This window comes from Polypterus senegalus, chromosome 15, assembly GCF_016835505.1.
Source record: "Polypterus senegalus isolate Bchr_013 chromosome 15, ASM1683550v1, whole genome shotgun sequence".
NCBI classification, from domain to species: Eukaryota; Metazoa; Chordata; class Cladistia; order Polypteriformes; family Polypteridae; genus Polypterus; species Polypterus senegalus.
In genome coordinates, this window is record NC_053168.1 from 125281606 (window position 1) to 125296401 (window position 14796).

Here is a 14796-nt window from a genome sequence, read left to right on the forward strand (position 1 = left end):
CAGAATTTCTGCATAAAAAGCCTCAACAGATGGCATGAACAAAATATTCCTCTTCTCGCTGAGCTTCCTCTGACTGTGGTTGATGATTAAGTAAAATGGGTCGCTTCCAAAATGAGCCGAAAAGGAGAAGATGAAATCGACATCATTCATGTGTGCCTTCTGAATCATGCTTGTGGTGGTTGATTGTATTTTTATTTTGTCATTTCCATTTTTAATTAACATGGAGACCTTCTAGATAGGTTGCACATACTGCAGCCACCTTTGGAACAAGAAGGGGACTCAAAAACAGAAGGCATCACAACATTTGCTCCATTTTTGAGTTCAGCTCTAATATGAGAAATAAAAATTCCTTGGTAACGTTTGCTGGGCCAAAATCTGCTGTGAGCTTGGACACCTCCATCCTCCACTCAGACTCGCCCCACGAGCGTCACCGTCACTTTGGAAATTCTGTCTGCCAGGTTTATAGAAGATGTATCATCAGTGGGGTCCCTCGCAGTTTTGGGTCTTTCAACAGATTCCCTCACCCAGGTGGTCGCATCCCAACAGCAGCTCTCTTGATCCATAGCTACCTTTGTCCATGGCTTCTGTCACTGCTCTTCTCGGCCGAGATAACGCCCTACACGGCAACCATCCTGCGAAGCCCACCTGAATCGGCTCACAGACAGGCTGCACTTCCCATAAGCTCCTGGTAGCTTGCTTTCTTTGATTTGTTCCCATCTTCCACGTGGGCACGATGACTTTGAGCATCAACAACTGCTTGGTGGGCACTAAAACAATGATCGTGTCTAGCTGAAGTGTTGTTTGGAAAAGGATGGCATAGCGACTCAGTAGTTAGTACTGCCACCTCACAGCACCATGGGGCACTAACCAACCACTGGGGACTACCAAAAGTCAAAATGAGCCACCAGGGAAGAGAATTGTGCTCTTTGACTTGTACCTGCCAAGGGATAATCAGTACAGCAGCTGGCACGTGTAAATGGCACTGCATCTGTGATGTCATTAGCGTGAAGGTGGTGACCACGTGGCTCTTACACAACAAGATGTGAGCAAAAATAAACCTTTTCGAGTCACATCAAAATAAAAATTAAAATGCAGGCGTGTAACAATACGTTCAGGTAACGTGGTCGCTCTGACGTGGCACTCTGCTGCTGTTTCAGGGTCGACTCAACTTCGGTGTGCGGCACCCAAGAAAAGTGATGTGCGGACTTAGATCACTAAATCCTGTGTAATTCACCGATTATACACTAAGCTGGTTACTTGTGCCCAGCCTGGTCACCAGGCACCTGGCACAGAAAGGATTGGCTGTTGCTGTGGCAGCTTATCATTTAAAAAGATTCTTCATGAAAAAATGCAAACGCACGGTGATGGACTTTGCTTAAAAGTGTTGTCACTTGGAGTAGCGCTTGGTCACGGCAAGTAATCTGCAGATTGCCACGAGTTATCCAGAGTGCAGCTGAATGTGACCTGGAAATCGAGGGGGCAGTTGGATTTGCGGATGATAAAACAAAGGATGGAGTCCATGTGGCACTGCATTCAGTGCCTGGCGGCTCCATTAAAGTGAACAGCACAAAATTAGTTCTGCAGGTTGTCATCCATCCGTTATCCAACCCGCTATATCCTAACTACAGGGTCACGGGGTGGGGGGTCTGCTGGAGCCAATCCCAGCCAACACAGGGCGCAAGGCAGGGACCAAACCCCGGGCAGGGCGCCAGCCCACCGCAGCAGATTGTCATTATCAGTTAAATTGTCTTTATACTTGTGTTTATAATGCTTAAGCCTATCCATTTATCAGATAAGACTTCTGCATGCAGGGTGGTGCAATGGTGGTGCTGTAGGGTCCGTGTCCTGGATCCACCGGCCATGGAGTCTGCATGTTCTACTTGTGCATCGGTGCGATTCCTCCCGCGGTCCAAAATCATGCAGGTTAGGTGAATTGGCAGCTCTAGACTGACCTGTGTGTGTGTGTGTGTGTGTTGTCCAGGGTTTGTTCCTCAATTGTGCCCAATGCTAGCTGGGATGACATGACTTCTGAACGCAGGTAGCCCATAGCTGAAACTCCCAAACTGGAGCTGACTGGCCAGCTAGCCGAGGGGAATACAGGCAGACTGGGAGTCTGTTTGAGCCAAGTCATTGGAAACCACACACTCGCTGGCGCAAGAGGCAAGTCAAGGAGCACTAGAAATAGAAAGGATTGAGGCCTGCACTCTCTCTCACTGTTGATGCACGTGACCACTCGGTCCAGGGGCCGCACCAGACCAGGGACCGAGAGACACCGATGGTCTAAGCGAGGTGAGCTTGCCCGCCTTATATACTTCACATATTGTCAATGATCCATGAATAACTGGCACTCCTTCTAACTGCTTGGGGTTACAGATGTCACTAGAAGTGACAAGTGTTGGACTACAGTAGAAGTCGACAGTGACCAGGCTAGAAAGAGCAAACGTACAAGGGCTGTGGATGGAATTTGAGGCTACTCTGTTCAGGTCTACGTAATTAAAAAGTCTAAACGGTAAAGTAGGGTCACCGAGGGCCAGGCGTCGTTCCATGGAGGGCCACAGTAGCTAGAGGTGTTTTGGCTTAAATACCAAGCTGCTACTTTCATCTGGCCTCCTGTGTCAGCGCATCGCTTCCTCATTTTGAAGATTGTTCAGCTTTTCTTGTCCCAGTCGAGTCGCTGACTGAATCGCGTTTGGGGGTCTGCAGAAGCCTGAGCTGATCCTGCTTGGGCCTGAAGGGCTGCGTTTTATTTATTTTTTATCAATGGCACTTCCTGCTTGTAAAGTCCATCTGCCGTCCGCTAGTTCATCTTTACAAGAGCACAGCCTGCCTTTAATGTTCACCCACACGCAGACGGCTCGGCTCGGCTCTGCTCGGCTTTTTCTCCTCGTGCCGTTCATCTGCTGCATGCCTTTGTTAAACATTTCCACAAACGTTCAGGCGGGTGAGACTTAATGTCACTGACGTTTTCATTAACCGTAAGCTAGACGTGTTGGAGCTCTCAGCTTGGTGGATCCACCTGGCATTGTGCAGGGCATTGGCGGCAGGGGTTTCGACGGTCTTACTTGGGGTGGCCTGTGCTCGTTACTCTAATTCTCTGCCTCCCTGGTGATTGGTGACCACTCTATGGGAGTTTAAGCTCAAAAGTTGCACAGCTCTTTTGGGTGGTTGTGTGGAGTGTGGACTTTTAAATAGTTGTGTGGAAGTTCTGTTGTTATTGAACAATCGGCACATTTCCTCCTCTGTCTTTCTGCCTTCTCCAGTCGTCCCAGGTGAGCGCTGTCCTTCTCCCCGCTCAACTCCTCTCCGCCTGGACCCTGGAGCTGTTCTGGTGCGGATGCACTTCCCGGTCAAGCGTAACCACCGTCTCCTGGAGGAGCCGCCTCCTAACAGTGCCCTCTAGCGGCAACCAACGAGACTGCAACTCCTACACAGTGCTCTGTGTGTCCAAAAGCGAGCTGCTTCAGTGGGGTGCTGCCACCCAGTGGTCTTGGGGAACACACAGCCCTTGGGAAAGGGGGCGCCAACATTCCCAGCTGGGACTGCCCCCCCCTAAATGTCTCTGGCCACTATGAGGGTCTCCTAGACAGGTAACCAATGCTACCCTAGCACAATATTTTTTTTTATAAAATATATTTGGAGGACGTTCAAAATGTTTCTGCTCATTTTTTAACTTTATTAAGAATTTCAAAAGCAAATGACATCACTTTTCTACACAGTCCCCTTCTTTTGTGACCCACTTTTTAACGCTCAATCACTACTCCTCTTGCCTTCACCGTTTCCAAATGCGCAGAAACTTTTTGAACGTCCCTCGTATGTGTATATAGTACAGTGTGTTGGAGATGTACAGATGGGGGGGGACAGTAAAGTCAACTTGACATGTTTGCCGCCATGGTATCGGAAGATGGGGAATTAACAAGGGACCAGGGCAGCGCTGCTGAGATTAGATCCTGGTGTGGCGATTGTGGTGGCACGTCTGTCTAGAATTTGACACACTCATACACACTGTCTATGCATACACGCCCCAGGGTTGTCCCCCCTAAACTTCAAGTCAAATCCCTCAGCTGTGCTGGGATTTTTGGGATGTTTGCATTTCCTCTTCGCATTTCTGACGCTGCCCCGCCATTTTGGATTGGAGGCCTTGAGCTGATGAAGTGCCCAGGACAGACGACGAGTAGATGAGGTGATTTTGTTGTTTTTTTTTTTTTTGGCCTGTCCTTCTCGGCTCGTCCTCGTTCGTTGGTGAAGCTGGCCCGTATCCATTGTGACACAGGCATGTAGTTCTTGTAACATGCTTCGATTGTTTGGGTGTCCCCTTCATACAAGAAGAGGTATAGAAGTTGAAGAACGTCATTTTCCAGACCTATTGACTGGTGTGTGTTTAACGAGACTGACAATGGTCGCCTTGTGACTTGTGCCTGACTGTACGGTGAAGACGTGTGCACTGCTGTTGCCGTGCAGGAGGACTCGTCTGAATCCCGGCGGTACAAATGAGACGCGGACAGCTTGATTATTTTAAGGGAGAGCAGCGCTTTAGCCGTCCGCTTTGCCTTAATGGCCGTGCGGAGAGGCTGAGGTTACGGTGGTCTTTGTCATTCTAGCAAATGAATCATGGAAGCAAAAAGGTTAAGAAAAATGTTTGCCTGTCATTTGGCTGGCTGGGTTAGAGCGGTGGAGTCTTGCAGTGTGAACTGTTTTTAGCTGACGAATGAGCTTTCTGCCTACAGGGTTGGATTCAGCAGCCTGTGACAAGCTGGGTAGAGAGGAACATGAATGTAATGCGCACCTTGCCTCGTTTGCTTTCAGATACCGGCCAGAAGAAGACTCCGGAGAAGAAGGATGGGCGTCGCATGTCATTTCAGAAGCCAAAAGGCACAATTGAATACTCGGTGAGTGAACGGCGTTGCGTTAAATCGCCGATCAAATACTTTTTGTTAGCACTTGTAATTTATGATGTGCGAGTCTCGGGGATTTGCTGCGGCTTTGAGATGTGCTCGTTTGGCGGAGGCACTTTGAAGTATGAATTTGTCCTTTGCGTTTGTTTTCTTTAATCTCCTACATTTATTTCAGCTGGCCGGGCTCGCCGGGGCTTGGGGATTTATGTGTGTTGTCTTAATTTTAGTTGCCCTTTTAAATCAATTGCAGCTCACGTATGTGAGATATTTCGGCAGGTTTGACGCTTTGATTATGTCCGCTGGAATCCGTCTTGCTTGTTTTTGCTTTCTTATTTTTCCTGCCTGCCAAGCATTCATTTGCCCAAATAGAGTTCCTCTGTCGTCCTCACAGCCTTCCCGAGTGTTGTCATTTCTATTGATTGGGAGTCCATTGAGAGAAGCTCTTACACTTAAGCAGTAAGTGAAAATGGAGCCCGGCTCGGTCTGTAGTGTGTTCTTGAAATGACCCTCAAAAGCAGCTGCAGGCAGGATCTTCCACTGCCGGCTCGTCGTTAGCCTGACAAGATGAAGAAGTCCTGCTGAACAGGTGTTTAATAACGCCGATAACCCGCGTGCAGCGTTTGGGGGGCCTGATTTAATAATGTGCTGCGTGGAGCGCCTGTTTGTGCCCCTCAAAATGATTTGGCCTGTCGATGGTTCAGCAGCGAGGCGCAGGACGCGGGTGCAGCCGTCTTGAAAGACACTGGTGGAGCCGGGCAGTGATGGGCTTCGCTTGGAAGTGTTTGTGCCTCCTTATGATGGCCGACAGGGGGCAGCTGGGACCCTGAGAGCAGAGTTTGTTTATTGCATCCAATGACAGCCTTCTTAGGGCAAACACGAGCCTGGCTCGTTACCATCAAGGTGAATTACTGGTCCTTACCAAGTGCCCTGGGCATTTGATCTATTGGCAGATTTGTGACATTGGGCAGCCCGTAAATAGATGGAAGGGAAGGTGTGTGTGTGTGTGTGTGTAGGTGGATGGATGGATTTCAGAGCCTTGAGGCCAATATTCTGTGTAGCACCGCTTATTGTCAGGCTAAATGAGGATGTGGGGCTTTATTTACTAAAGAAGGACTGGATTGATGTATTTGTATCACTCGCCTTTTAGTCTGCCATTTCCATAGCCTACCTGAGACCCCGTGTTATGATAAGGTGAAAGACTGAGGGAGCGGACCTCCAAAAGAGGAGGAAAAAATGTGTTTGTGCTCTTGGGGTCGGTCACAACATGCATGTGGCGCTTCATGTTTCTCTCCAAATCATTCTTGATGTCTTTCAGCCTCCATCCCTCTTCACTGTCCGAGCACGGGGTCAAGCAGAGGCCCATCATAGCCCATTCCAGTGCTGGGCATTGGACTCCACTATTATAACAAAATTATCAGTTCCCTCAAAAAAACGTGGAATTTTGATGCCAGTCCTGATGGGAAACGCCAGAGCAAGTACATTGTCATGTTAGGCAGAAAATTGGTGGCACCATGTCGGAAGACATGAAAGACGGCCGTTTACCTCCGAGGAAAAGCTTGAAATCCTCTCGGCAGTGGACTATCTTGGAACATGGATGTGGCTGACCACTTTGGCATTTTACAATCGACACCGACTACCGTGCTGTAATTAACCAAAAGGAGCGGACGTTGGGTCTCATTGAAAACACGTGCGAGGTGCTGATAAGGCAGGTGGTCTCATCTGAGAAACATTCCTGTCAGTGGTCCTTTGATCCAAGAGAAGGCCAAGGAGTCACTCGGACCAGCGGTAGGGGGCTGAAGTGATTTTGGGATCGATGTGGGAATGCAGCCAAGGCAATGTGTGGAGGAGATTCAGCTCTACCCCTTTAGAAAGTGAAGAAGCGTCGAGTTAAAGGTTACTTTAAAATGCTCAAAAATCTAAACAAGCAGAAAATTGAAAAATGGAAAGTAAACTGAAAAATGAACCAAATCCTGAACTTAAAAGAGGAGAACTTTAAATAATAGCAAGACAAGAAGTCCAAAAAATCAGAGGCTCAATACAAGAGTCGGTCATGGAGGGTCTTCTCTCAGAATTCAGACAGAGCCAGAGGTGGTGCTGAGGCATGCTGGGCCCTCGTGTAGGCCGGCCGTGGCTAAACTGTACAGCCGTAGTGCAAGGAGGCCCTGCCACCTTGGGCTCAAGAGAACAAAGAAAAGGAGGAAAACAAAACAAAGAACATTTACAAAAAGGTCAACAGAAAAAAAAAATCTTTTAAATGAGGACTTTAATGGGCAGAATTAAAATATACAAAAAATGAAGAAACAAAAATGTAAGGATGGGGCCCTGGCCAGACTGTGACAGTATCACTGAGCTCGAAGACATCACCAATAGGACGGCCCTGCAGTCAAACACGCTGCAAGCAGGCGCAACGACGGCAGTGATTGGTAAGGGAGGGCACGCAGCTTACCAGGGTGGGCTTTGTTCTGCTGAGACCCTGGGTAGAGGAAAATGAGATCCGAGAAAGTAAAAGACCGGACCAGGAAAGAGCTGGTAGGCTTGTGAGTAGAGATGTCTGCCTGTTCCAGGGATTCTTCCTGGCCTTCAGCTGTGGCCTGATGAGTCTCAGAACCCTTTGGAGTGACTCACATCAGGAGAAGCTTCTTGTGAGCAGCAATCCAAAAGGCTGGGTCTCCCATTGGACAAAGTAGCTCTAATCCACGCCTCCACTCTCGTTTCATTGGTTGGGCTCCAGGTTGGCTAAGTCGAGACTCCAGGTAGCATCGAGCGTCACAGTATCTGAATGGCGTATTCAAAGTGGACGAGAACAGTACAGGAGTTGGTGTGCTGTTAATGAAAAGAGCTTGTGTTTGTTTGTTCATCAGTGTAACATTTTAAGACCAGTTTATTTGCAAAGGATTCCCATACTTTTTGTCTTCCTAGTGCGTCACTGTCCAAACCACTGAGACGTTCACGCATACACACACACACACACCCTTCACTAAACTGAATACTGAAGTACGTCTTTGAACAGAGGAGTGAAGATGGAAACCTGCCTGGGCAGATGGGGGCACTTGAAACACCCCCGGGGGTGTGAGGCAGGAGCTGAATCTGTGGAAGGAGGGGCGTGACATTTTGGTGCTGGACATTGGGCTGCCCTGATTAGGGGCACATCAGGAAGCCGTCTGCCCTTTGTTGTTATGAGTGATGGCAGAGCCTTACCCAGCACACCTTCCACAAATTTACCTGCACATGTACGTCGTTTGTTTGTTTGTTTCTTATTGAATTTTATGCCTGGTGACTTGGACATCCAATCGCTTTTGTTTGTTTTGTTTTTTTCCAGTTGGGGTCCAGACAGGTGAAGTGACTTGCTCAGGGTCACGCTGATAATCACATAATCGCAGGATTTGAACCCAAAGCCTTGTGGTTTGAAGTCCAAAGCCTTTATAACATTTCCTGTCTCCATAATACCCCCCCTCTCCCCCCAGCTGGGTGCACAGACTGGTTGACTGACCGTAAGTCAGTGGTGTGCCCCAGAGCCAGCCCTCAGATGCAGTCTTGCCTCCATCTGCTTTACTAACTGAGGTGATGCCCAACAGAGAGGTGTTCTTAACTGCTGTGCCCTTTGGATTTTCAGGGTTTCCGGCCAGATACCATGTGTTCACTGACGGGTTGTCTTTCTTTTTTGTTTGGACAGGTGGAGTCGAGGGATTCTCTGAACAGCATTGCGTTAAAGTTTGACACGACTCCCAACGAACTCGTTCAGCTGAACAAACTTTTCTCCAGAGCCGTCGTCCCTGGACAGGTAGTGTATGCTGTCTCTGTGCATTGCTTTCTGCCGCTCTTCATCATGGTTATACGCGGGTAAAGGTGTTAGGAGTGAATCAGTTCGACCCTCTTCTTCAATATTCAGAAGCACAGCAGCCTGGTTAAATCAAGATGACTGACTGAAATAAAGTGCTAAAGGGTTACAGACATGTGACTCCCTCGCTGGCTTCGTAGTTCCGTTCAGTCCTTGTGTCACTTGCCATTGGTTTTCTTGAAAGGAGGTCTCGGTGTTATAGCCAAGCCGTACCGGTGACCCCTACATTGCGCTTCACTATTTAAAGTACGTTTTGGAAGTGCTGCTGTTAAAGCTGCAGTGCTCAAGCAGTTTGTAATGTTTGAGTCCAAAATAAGGAAAGCAGGCCCCGCTTCTCTCCTCGAGCTCTTTTTGAACTTCATTTCCCTGTGGTTGCAAAGCCTCACTGTAAGGTTTGTGCCGGGGGATACGTGCGAGCCACTGGGGGGCTTGTTTGTCATGTGCATGAGACCTACAGGCCAGCAGCAGTCCCAGCATACACAATGACCCCAGTGTGACGTCACACACACCCCAGACTGGACTTTGTTATAGCCGCACCAACCAAGAATGGAAGGAATTTGCAGAGCAGGAATTCTCTGACTGGCTGTGTCTGCCCCAGCTGTTTGGCAGGGCATTGTCAACAAGTGTGAAGAAAAATGAAGCTATTGATTGTGTTTGATGCTTCCACCTCTACTGTATGGTGTAAAGTCATTCTTTGAGATGCCATGTCAGTTACGTGGGTTACATAGTAACACATGAATACGATTTCAGTTTGGACATTTTAAGATATTTAAAGCAAGACTCCACCAAAAAATGTTGTTTTCAATATGTTCCTCATCCCATTGAGTCTCCACTGATGTCCGAGAAAAATTGTAATCTTTAATAATAATGCAGGTCAGAGATAACAAAGTCTGTTTTATGTCAAACTTGCAGTGATCCCCTCACTCAAAATTGCCAAAGTGGCGTGAGGCCTCCAGAATGCCACAGATCTGCCCAGAGAGGGCGATGACAATGGCAGCCCAAGATCTGCTTCAGCCTATACCAGGGCCGAAATGCGCCTCTAAATCACTTAAATGTTGTAATTGTATCAAAAAACAATGACCTAAACCCTCGTCTAGGAGACAAAAAGGGCAAATGAAGAATCTTTATAAATGAAAGATTTGTTTCTAAAAATGCTCTGTCTAAGAAAGGAAGCTCCAAGAGCAGTGAGACATAAAAATCAGTTGCCTAAAAAAAGGCAACCCAGTAACCAACAAAACAAAAACATTGGAATAGAGTGGTCAAAAAAACAGAGGAAGACTCTCCAAAATCCAGCAATTTAATAAGAAGAAGAAGGAAAACCTCCACAACAAACACCCAACCCCCCACCCAAAAACCTTTAACCACCTTTAATAGGACAAGGGGAGGGGAGGGCCTTGGAGGGAGATGGACAGGTGGCTCCGCCTCTTCGAGAACCAACAACACAATACAAGAAGCTGCTAGAAGAAATTCTAAAACACAGAAGCTACATAATAAACAAAACTGAGAAAAATAGGTTAAGAATGAACAGAAATAGCAATATTAACATAAACAGTAATACTTAATGATTTAAAAATAAATGGAAAAAGTCGCACAAAAGAAATTTATGTAAGCCAAGGTTAACTGCTTGGACAACAGCCAGTAATATTAAAGTGACCATGAAAAACCTCTGACATGTCATGTCATCCAGTCGTATTCTCGCCCTTTTACCAAATCACTTCCAGGAAACTCTGTCGTGAGTTAAAGCGCATCACACTCAGACGAACCCGAGCATCTGAATGATTGCCTCCCCCTCGTTCACTGGTCACAAGTCCTGCCCAGTAACTGCTTATTCATTGGCCAACATTGCGTTTCATGTGATATCGGCAGTAAAGTTTATTGAGAGTCAAGTGCAACTAAAGACTAATAGTTAAAGAAACGCAAGTGACATCATCATCAGGACTTCCGCATATCGAGATGCTTCAACAAGCAGAAGGTCGATTCACAGACTGCCGAGGTCCTCCATTTGTGACGTGAATGTGACGACGGGGGGCGAGCCTCCAGTTTAAGTGGTTGTTTGCATCTGAGCGCATTCCCTTTTTGCTCACAAGAACGCTTTCCAGAAGTGGTTTATTTAACAATAATTTTAGCAAAAATATCTGTTTGGGACGTTGGGAGCATGGGACTCGATGACATGACATGTACTGTATGTGGATTATGTAACGTGAATAACGTGAGATTTTTTGATGGACGTTTTGAATCTGTTTGCTGTTGCTGGTCACCATACACACAGATTACATCAGAAGCTGTACGTCTGTTCTCCACTAAACTTTATAAAGATTTCTCTCAGCCATCACTGCAGAAACATACTGAAAAAGGATCACTTTTAGCTGGAGCCCTCCATTCAATTTCTATGAGGTTATGACGAAGATTTTTTATTTTTTTTAATTTTATTTAAATAAGTTCCCAATATTTTTGAATAAAGTGAAAATGTACACACACAGACTTAAGCACGTGGATATGGAGACTTGCTTGATAATTAATTGTCTGTTGAGAGTGAAGCAGTGGTATTGCTCTGAAAGTACTGAACATGTTAAGCGCTTTTGATTGGCTACGTGCCGTGTTGTGTTTAATGAGTCGAGAGATCGTCAACGAGTGAGGAGGAAGACTCTGCCCACATCTCGCCAGACTGGACTTCATTCTTGATCTGAGCCGTAATCCACGTTTGTTTGTCTGCTCTTTTTTTTGCAGGTCCTTTATGTTCCTGATCCAGAGTACATCTCCAGTGCTGAAAGTTCTCCGTCACTAAGCCCCATAAGTCCGTTGTCTCCAACCTCATCTGAAGCAGAAGCTGAGAAGGTTACGGTATGGGGACTTGAGTAGAATTACCTAATTGGTTTATCTTATGTGAGGTTAGATTGATGTTATTTCTTTACTAACTGTGAAAGTGATCGATTCTTTTAATAATGCTGAATTATATGTTAGTGTAAATTAATTTAGGACTGAAATTCTGAATATGTGCCGGTGGGAGGTATGGAAATAAAATTTCATCTTCTTTGAGGAATTAAAGCCTAATGTCCGTCTCGTACCGAATTCTGTGATTTTTTTTTATTTTTTATTTAGTGCCTCCAATAAAAGCCGTCACTTCTTTCTTGTATGTTCAGAGAGTCGTGAAAGTTGATGATAGAGGGTGGGCTTCTGTTTGACGATGTGCTGTTTTTATAAGGGAATCAATCTTTAGGAGCGCTTCAAGAGTCCATTTTGGTACTCCAGCTGTTTACATGGCACCAGTTATGTTTGCCTTCCTGTTTTTGCAAACTGGGTGTGCCAGGGAGATGCATCATAGCTTGGCTGATTCTGACCTTGTCTGGAACAGGTCTTCTGTGCCCTCCTCTTGCAGCCAGACCTGTGAGTGGTGGTGACCCATGTAACCTGTGTATACTTAGCCCAAAAAGGTGGTGTGTAGTCTGTATATGGGCATGTCGCCCACAAAGCAGACAGTGGTGCTCTAGTATGGTGGCAGTTGGGTGAAAGGCGAGAGGTTTGGATCCAGGCCTGGCTGCTTGACCCAGCGGTGTTTTAGGTTAAGCTCTCTGATGGTTGACGAGACATTTGGTATACAGCAAGCCCACACACCATTAAATGTCACCACCACCTTTGACTGGTGGGCTGATGTTCTTACTGCAGCATGCTGTCTTTGTCAGGCTCCACAGGAAATAATGGAATCCATGTCGTCCAAGAAGATAGATAGATACTTTATTAATCCCAAGGGGAAATTCACATACAGAAGCTCGGTTTTTGTCTCCTCTGTCCATGGGACATTTTCCCAGAAGGGCTGAGGCGTATCCATTTGCTTTGTGTTGAACTTTTATTTCTGCTGTTGGTTAGCTGTGATTTCCCCCTTGAAACTCTCTAAGGCGTCTCTTTGGTTATGGAATCATGAGCGCTGATCTTTGCTTATTTCCGTCTCTTAGCAGGAGTAGATACTGTAGGTTATGTGGTAAGCAAAGCAAGCTGGAAATGAGGAGCGTGCATGTGGAAATAAATAATAAATCGCCTTAATGTGTTTGGTTATGGACAGGTCAGTAACGTGCCAGTAGCTGGGGGAGCTGCCCAGGTCACAATGAATATAAAAAGATGACCGAAAGCTTTATCAGGGTCTGGCAAAATTAATCTCAAACCGTCCTGCAGAAACAAGTAACTAAATCTACGAGGCTCTTGTGCGAATTTTAGAGGTCACTGCAAGTTCTCAGAAAGGGCCATCCTGGCTCACATCCTGTTATTTCAAATAAGTAACTGGGCCAAGCTGGTTAATTATTGCTCAGTTATCTTAAATCATATCCCACTGAAATCAATAGAAGTGATCCTTAAAGACGAGGAAGAGAATCCACTCTCCAGTGTTGGTGGGCAGTCAGCGCCACTCCGGATATGGAAGATTGGGTTTCACTAATGTGCTGCCGAAGATAACCGATAGCAGATACTTTGACTTTCAGGCAGCTCCTTATGCCGGGCCTCACAGTGTCCAAGGGTCTGCAGAGCTGGCCTAAGCCGAGTGAAACCTTTTTGTATTGCTGATCTGGGTGATGTCCTCTCTTGGGTTTTATAGAAGCGTTTTAAAATATAAAAGTTAACAAATGCGGCGTGAAGGGACGACAGACACATTTTGGAGCAACGCATGCTGCCATCCAGCTGATGTCTTTTTCATGGACTTCCTTGCTTATTTCAGCATGACGACTCCAAGTCTTGATGGCATTTTGGATAAATTTGTAGGTGGCACACCACTGGGTGCATTACAAGATGGACCCGGACAGGATTCCTATTTGAGCAAATGCACTTTTCAACCATTTTGTTGTAATTTCTCATTGAGAGTTGACTCCTCAGTATCCCAAGCTGGCAGACCGAAAAGATTAAAAAGGCTGACTGGACGTTGAGCCCACCACTCCGTGTGGAGTATGGGGGCTAAAGAGAGAGCTGCGCGTCTCTTGCTCTGCCAACGGGTTCCATGTCCGTACTGCAAGTGCAGAGTAGACCCTCTTGAGGTTTGTCGGAAGGAGTAGACTGTGATTAAAAGGGGGCTTCATTGAAGGGAGGAATTGGGGACAGCAGTCGTTGTTTTAAAATCACGGCTTCAGCAAAGGGCCGGGAGATGGCTAAAAATAAACTTCACACAGACGGTAGGACAAATGGCTTTTCCCAGGAGAACATGAACCCATTAAACAAGTCGCCTAGTTGTGGAGCTGAATGTCCCACTGTGCATTTCTGCAGATCTCAGCTCGGTTATATTTTAGAAAGTTGATGAGCCGTTGATGTTCATTTGCTTTTGTAAATGGGAGCCTTCACTGCACTTTTGTTTGTTTGAGTGTCTGTACATTTTTATGACATAAATTGCCCTGTCATTTTCCTCACCTGCTTGAAGCCTTGTTGCATTGTGTCGCGATATTGTCAAAACTAAATGAAGAGCGCGTACCTTGTGCCCTTAATGACAGATAGTGATACTTGCTGATAGCCTTTTGAAGGAGCGCCGGGCTTCATCAGATAGTAAGAACACTGCAGGGAGCGACGGAGTGCGTGGCATTTAATCAGATTGCAGCGGCTTCACCCGAGTGGGAGAGGCAATGGAGAAAACTGAGACTGATTGAGCGTGCATTTACTGTTTATTGTCGCATACCCTTTTCAATTTGTGCGCGAGTGGGCTGTTAGCCGCCCTGCCCTTTGAAAATGGAACTGAGGTGGCATGGAGGTGGATGGCTTTTTAATCTTGTAGCTTGCAATTAAAGTTCAAAACAATCAAGTGAGGGATGTTCAGGAGGAAGAACTTCAATGATGAAGGAGTCGGGTCCACTGCCTTAAACACTGGGATGGCCACCACAAGGCACTTTACAAAGCACGATTCAGGTAGGCCTGATGTCACTCCACTCCACACTTACTCAGCAGACCCCAAAAGTAAACTGCAGCTGACCAAAGGAAAACTTGACAAGCTGGAGATGAGCGAGTCCGGCCTTTTGGGGCTGTAAATCAAATATCTGTCTGCTTCCATACCGCAGGAGAAAGTGCACAGCAGGGATGAGCCCAGGCTCTGGACTTTGCATA

General features: G+C 46.5%; 1 protein-coding gene across 4 annotated transcripts in view; it reads left to right on the plus strand.

Annotated features, from left to right (window-relative positions):
* LOC120515722 (oxidation resistance protein 1-like) overlaps positions 1–14796 on the plus strand; it is a 148576-nt gene that overhangs the window by 77515 nt on the left and 56265 nt on the right. For all 4 annotated transcript variants that reach the window (XM_039736972.1, XM_039736973.1, XM_039736974.1 and 1 more), the window contains exons 4-6: positions 4804–4886; positions 8566–8673; positions 11458–11571. In XM_039736972.1, coding sequence (XP_039592906.1) covers positions 4804–4886; positions 8566–8673; positions 11458–11571 — 305 coding nt within the window. The remainder of the gene's footprint in view (positions 1–4803; positions 4887–8565; positions 8674–11457; positions 11572–14796) is intronic.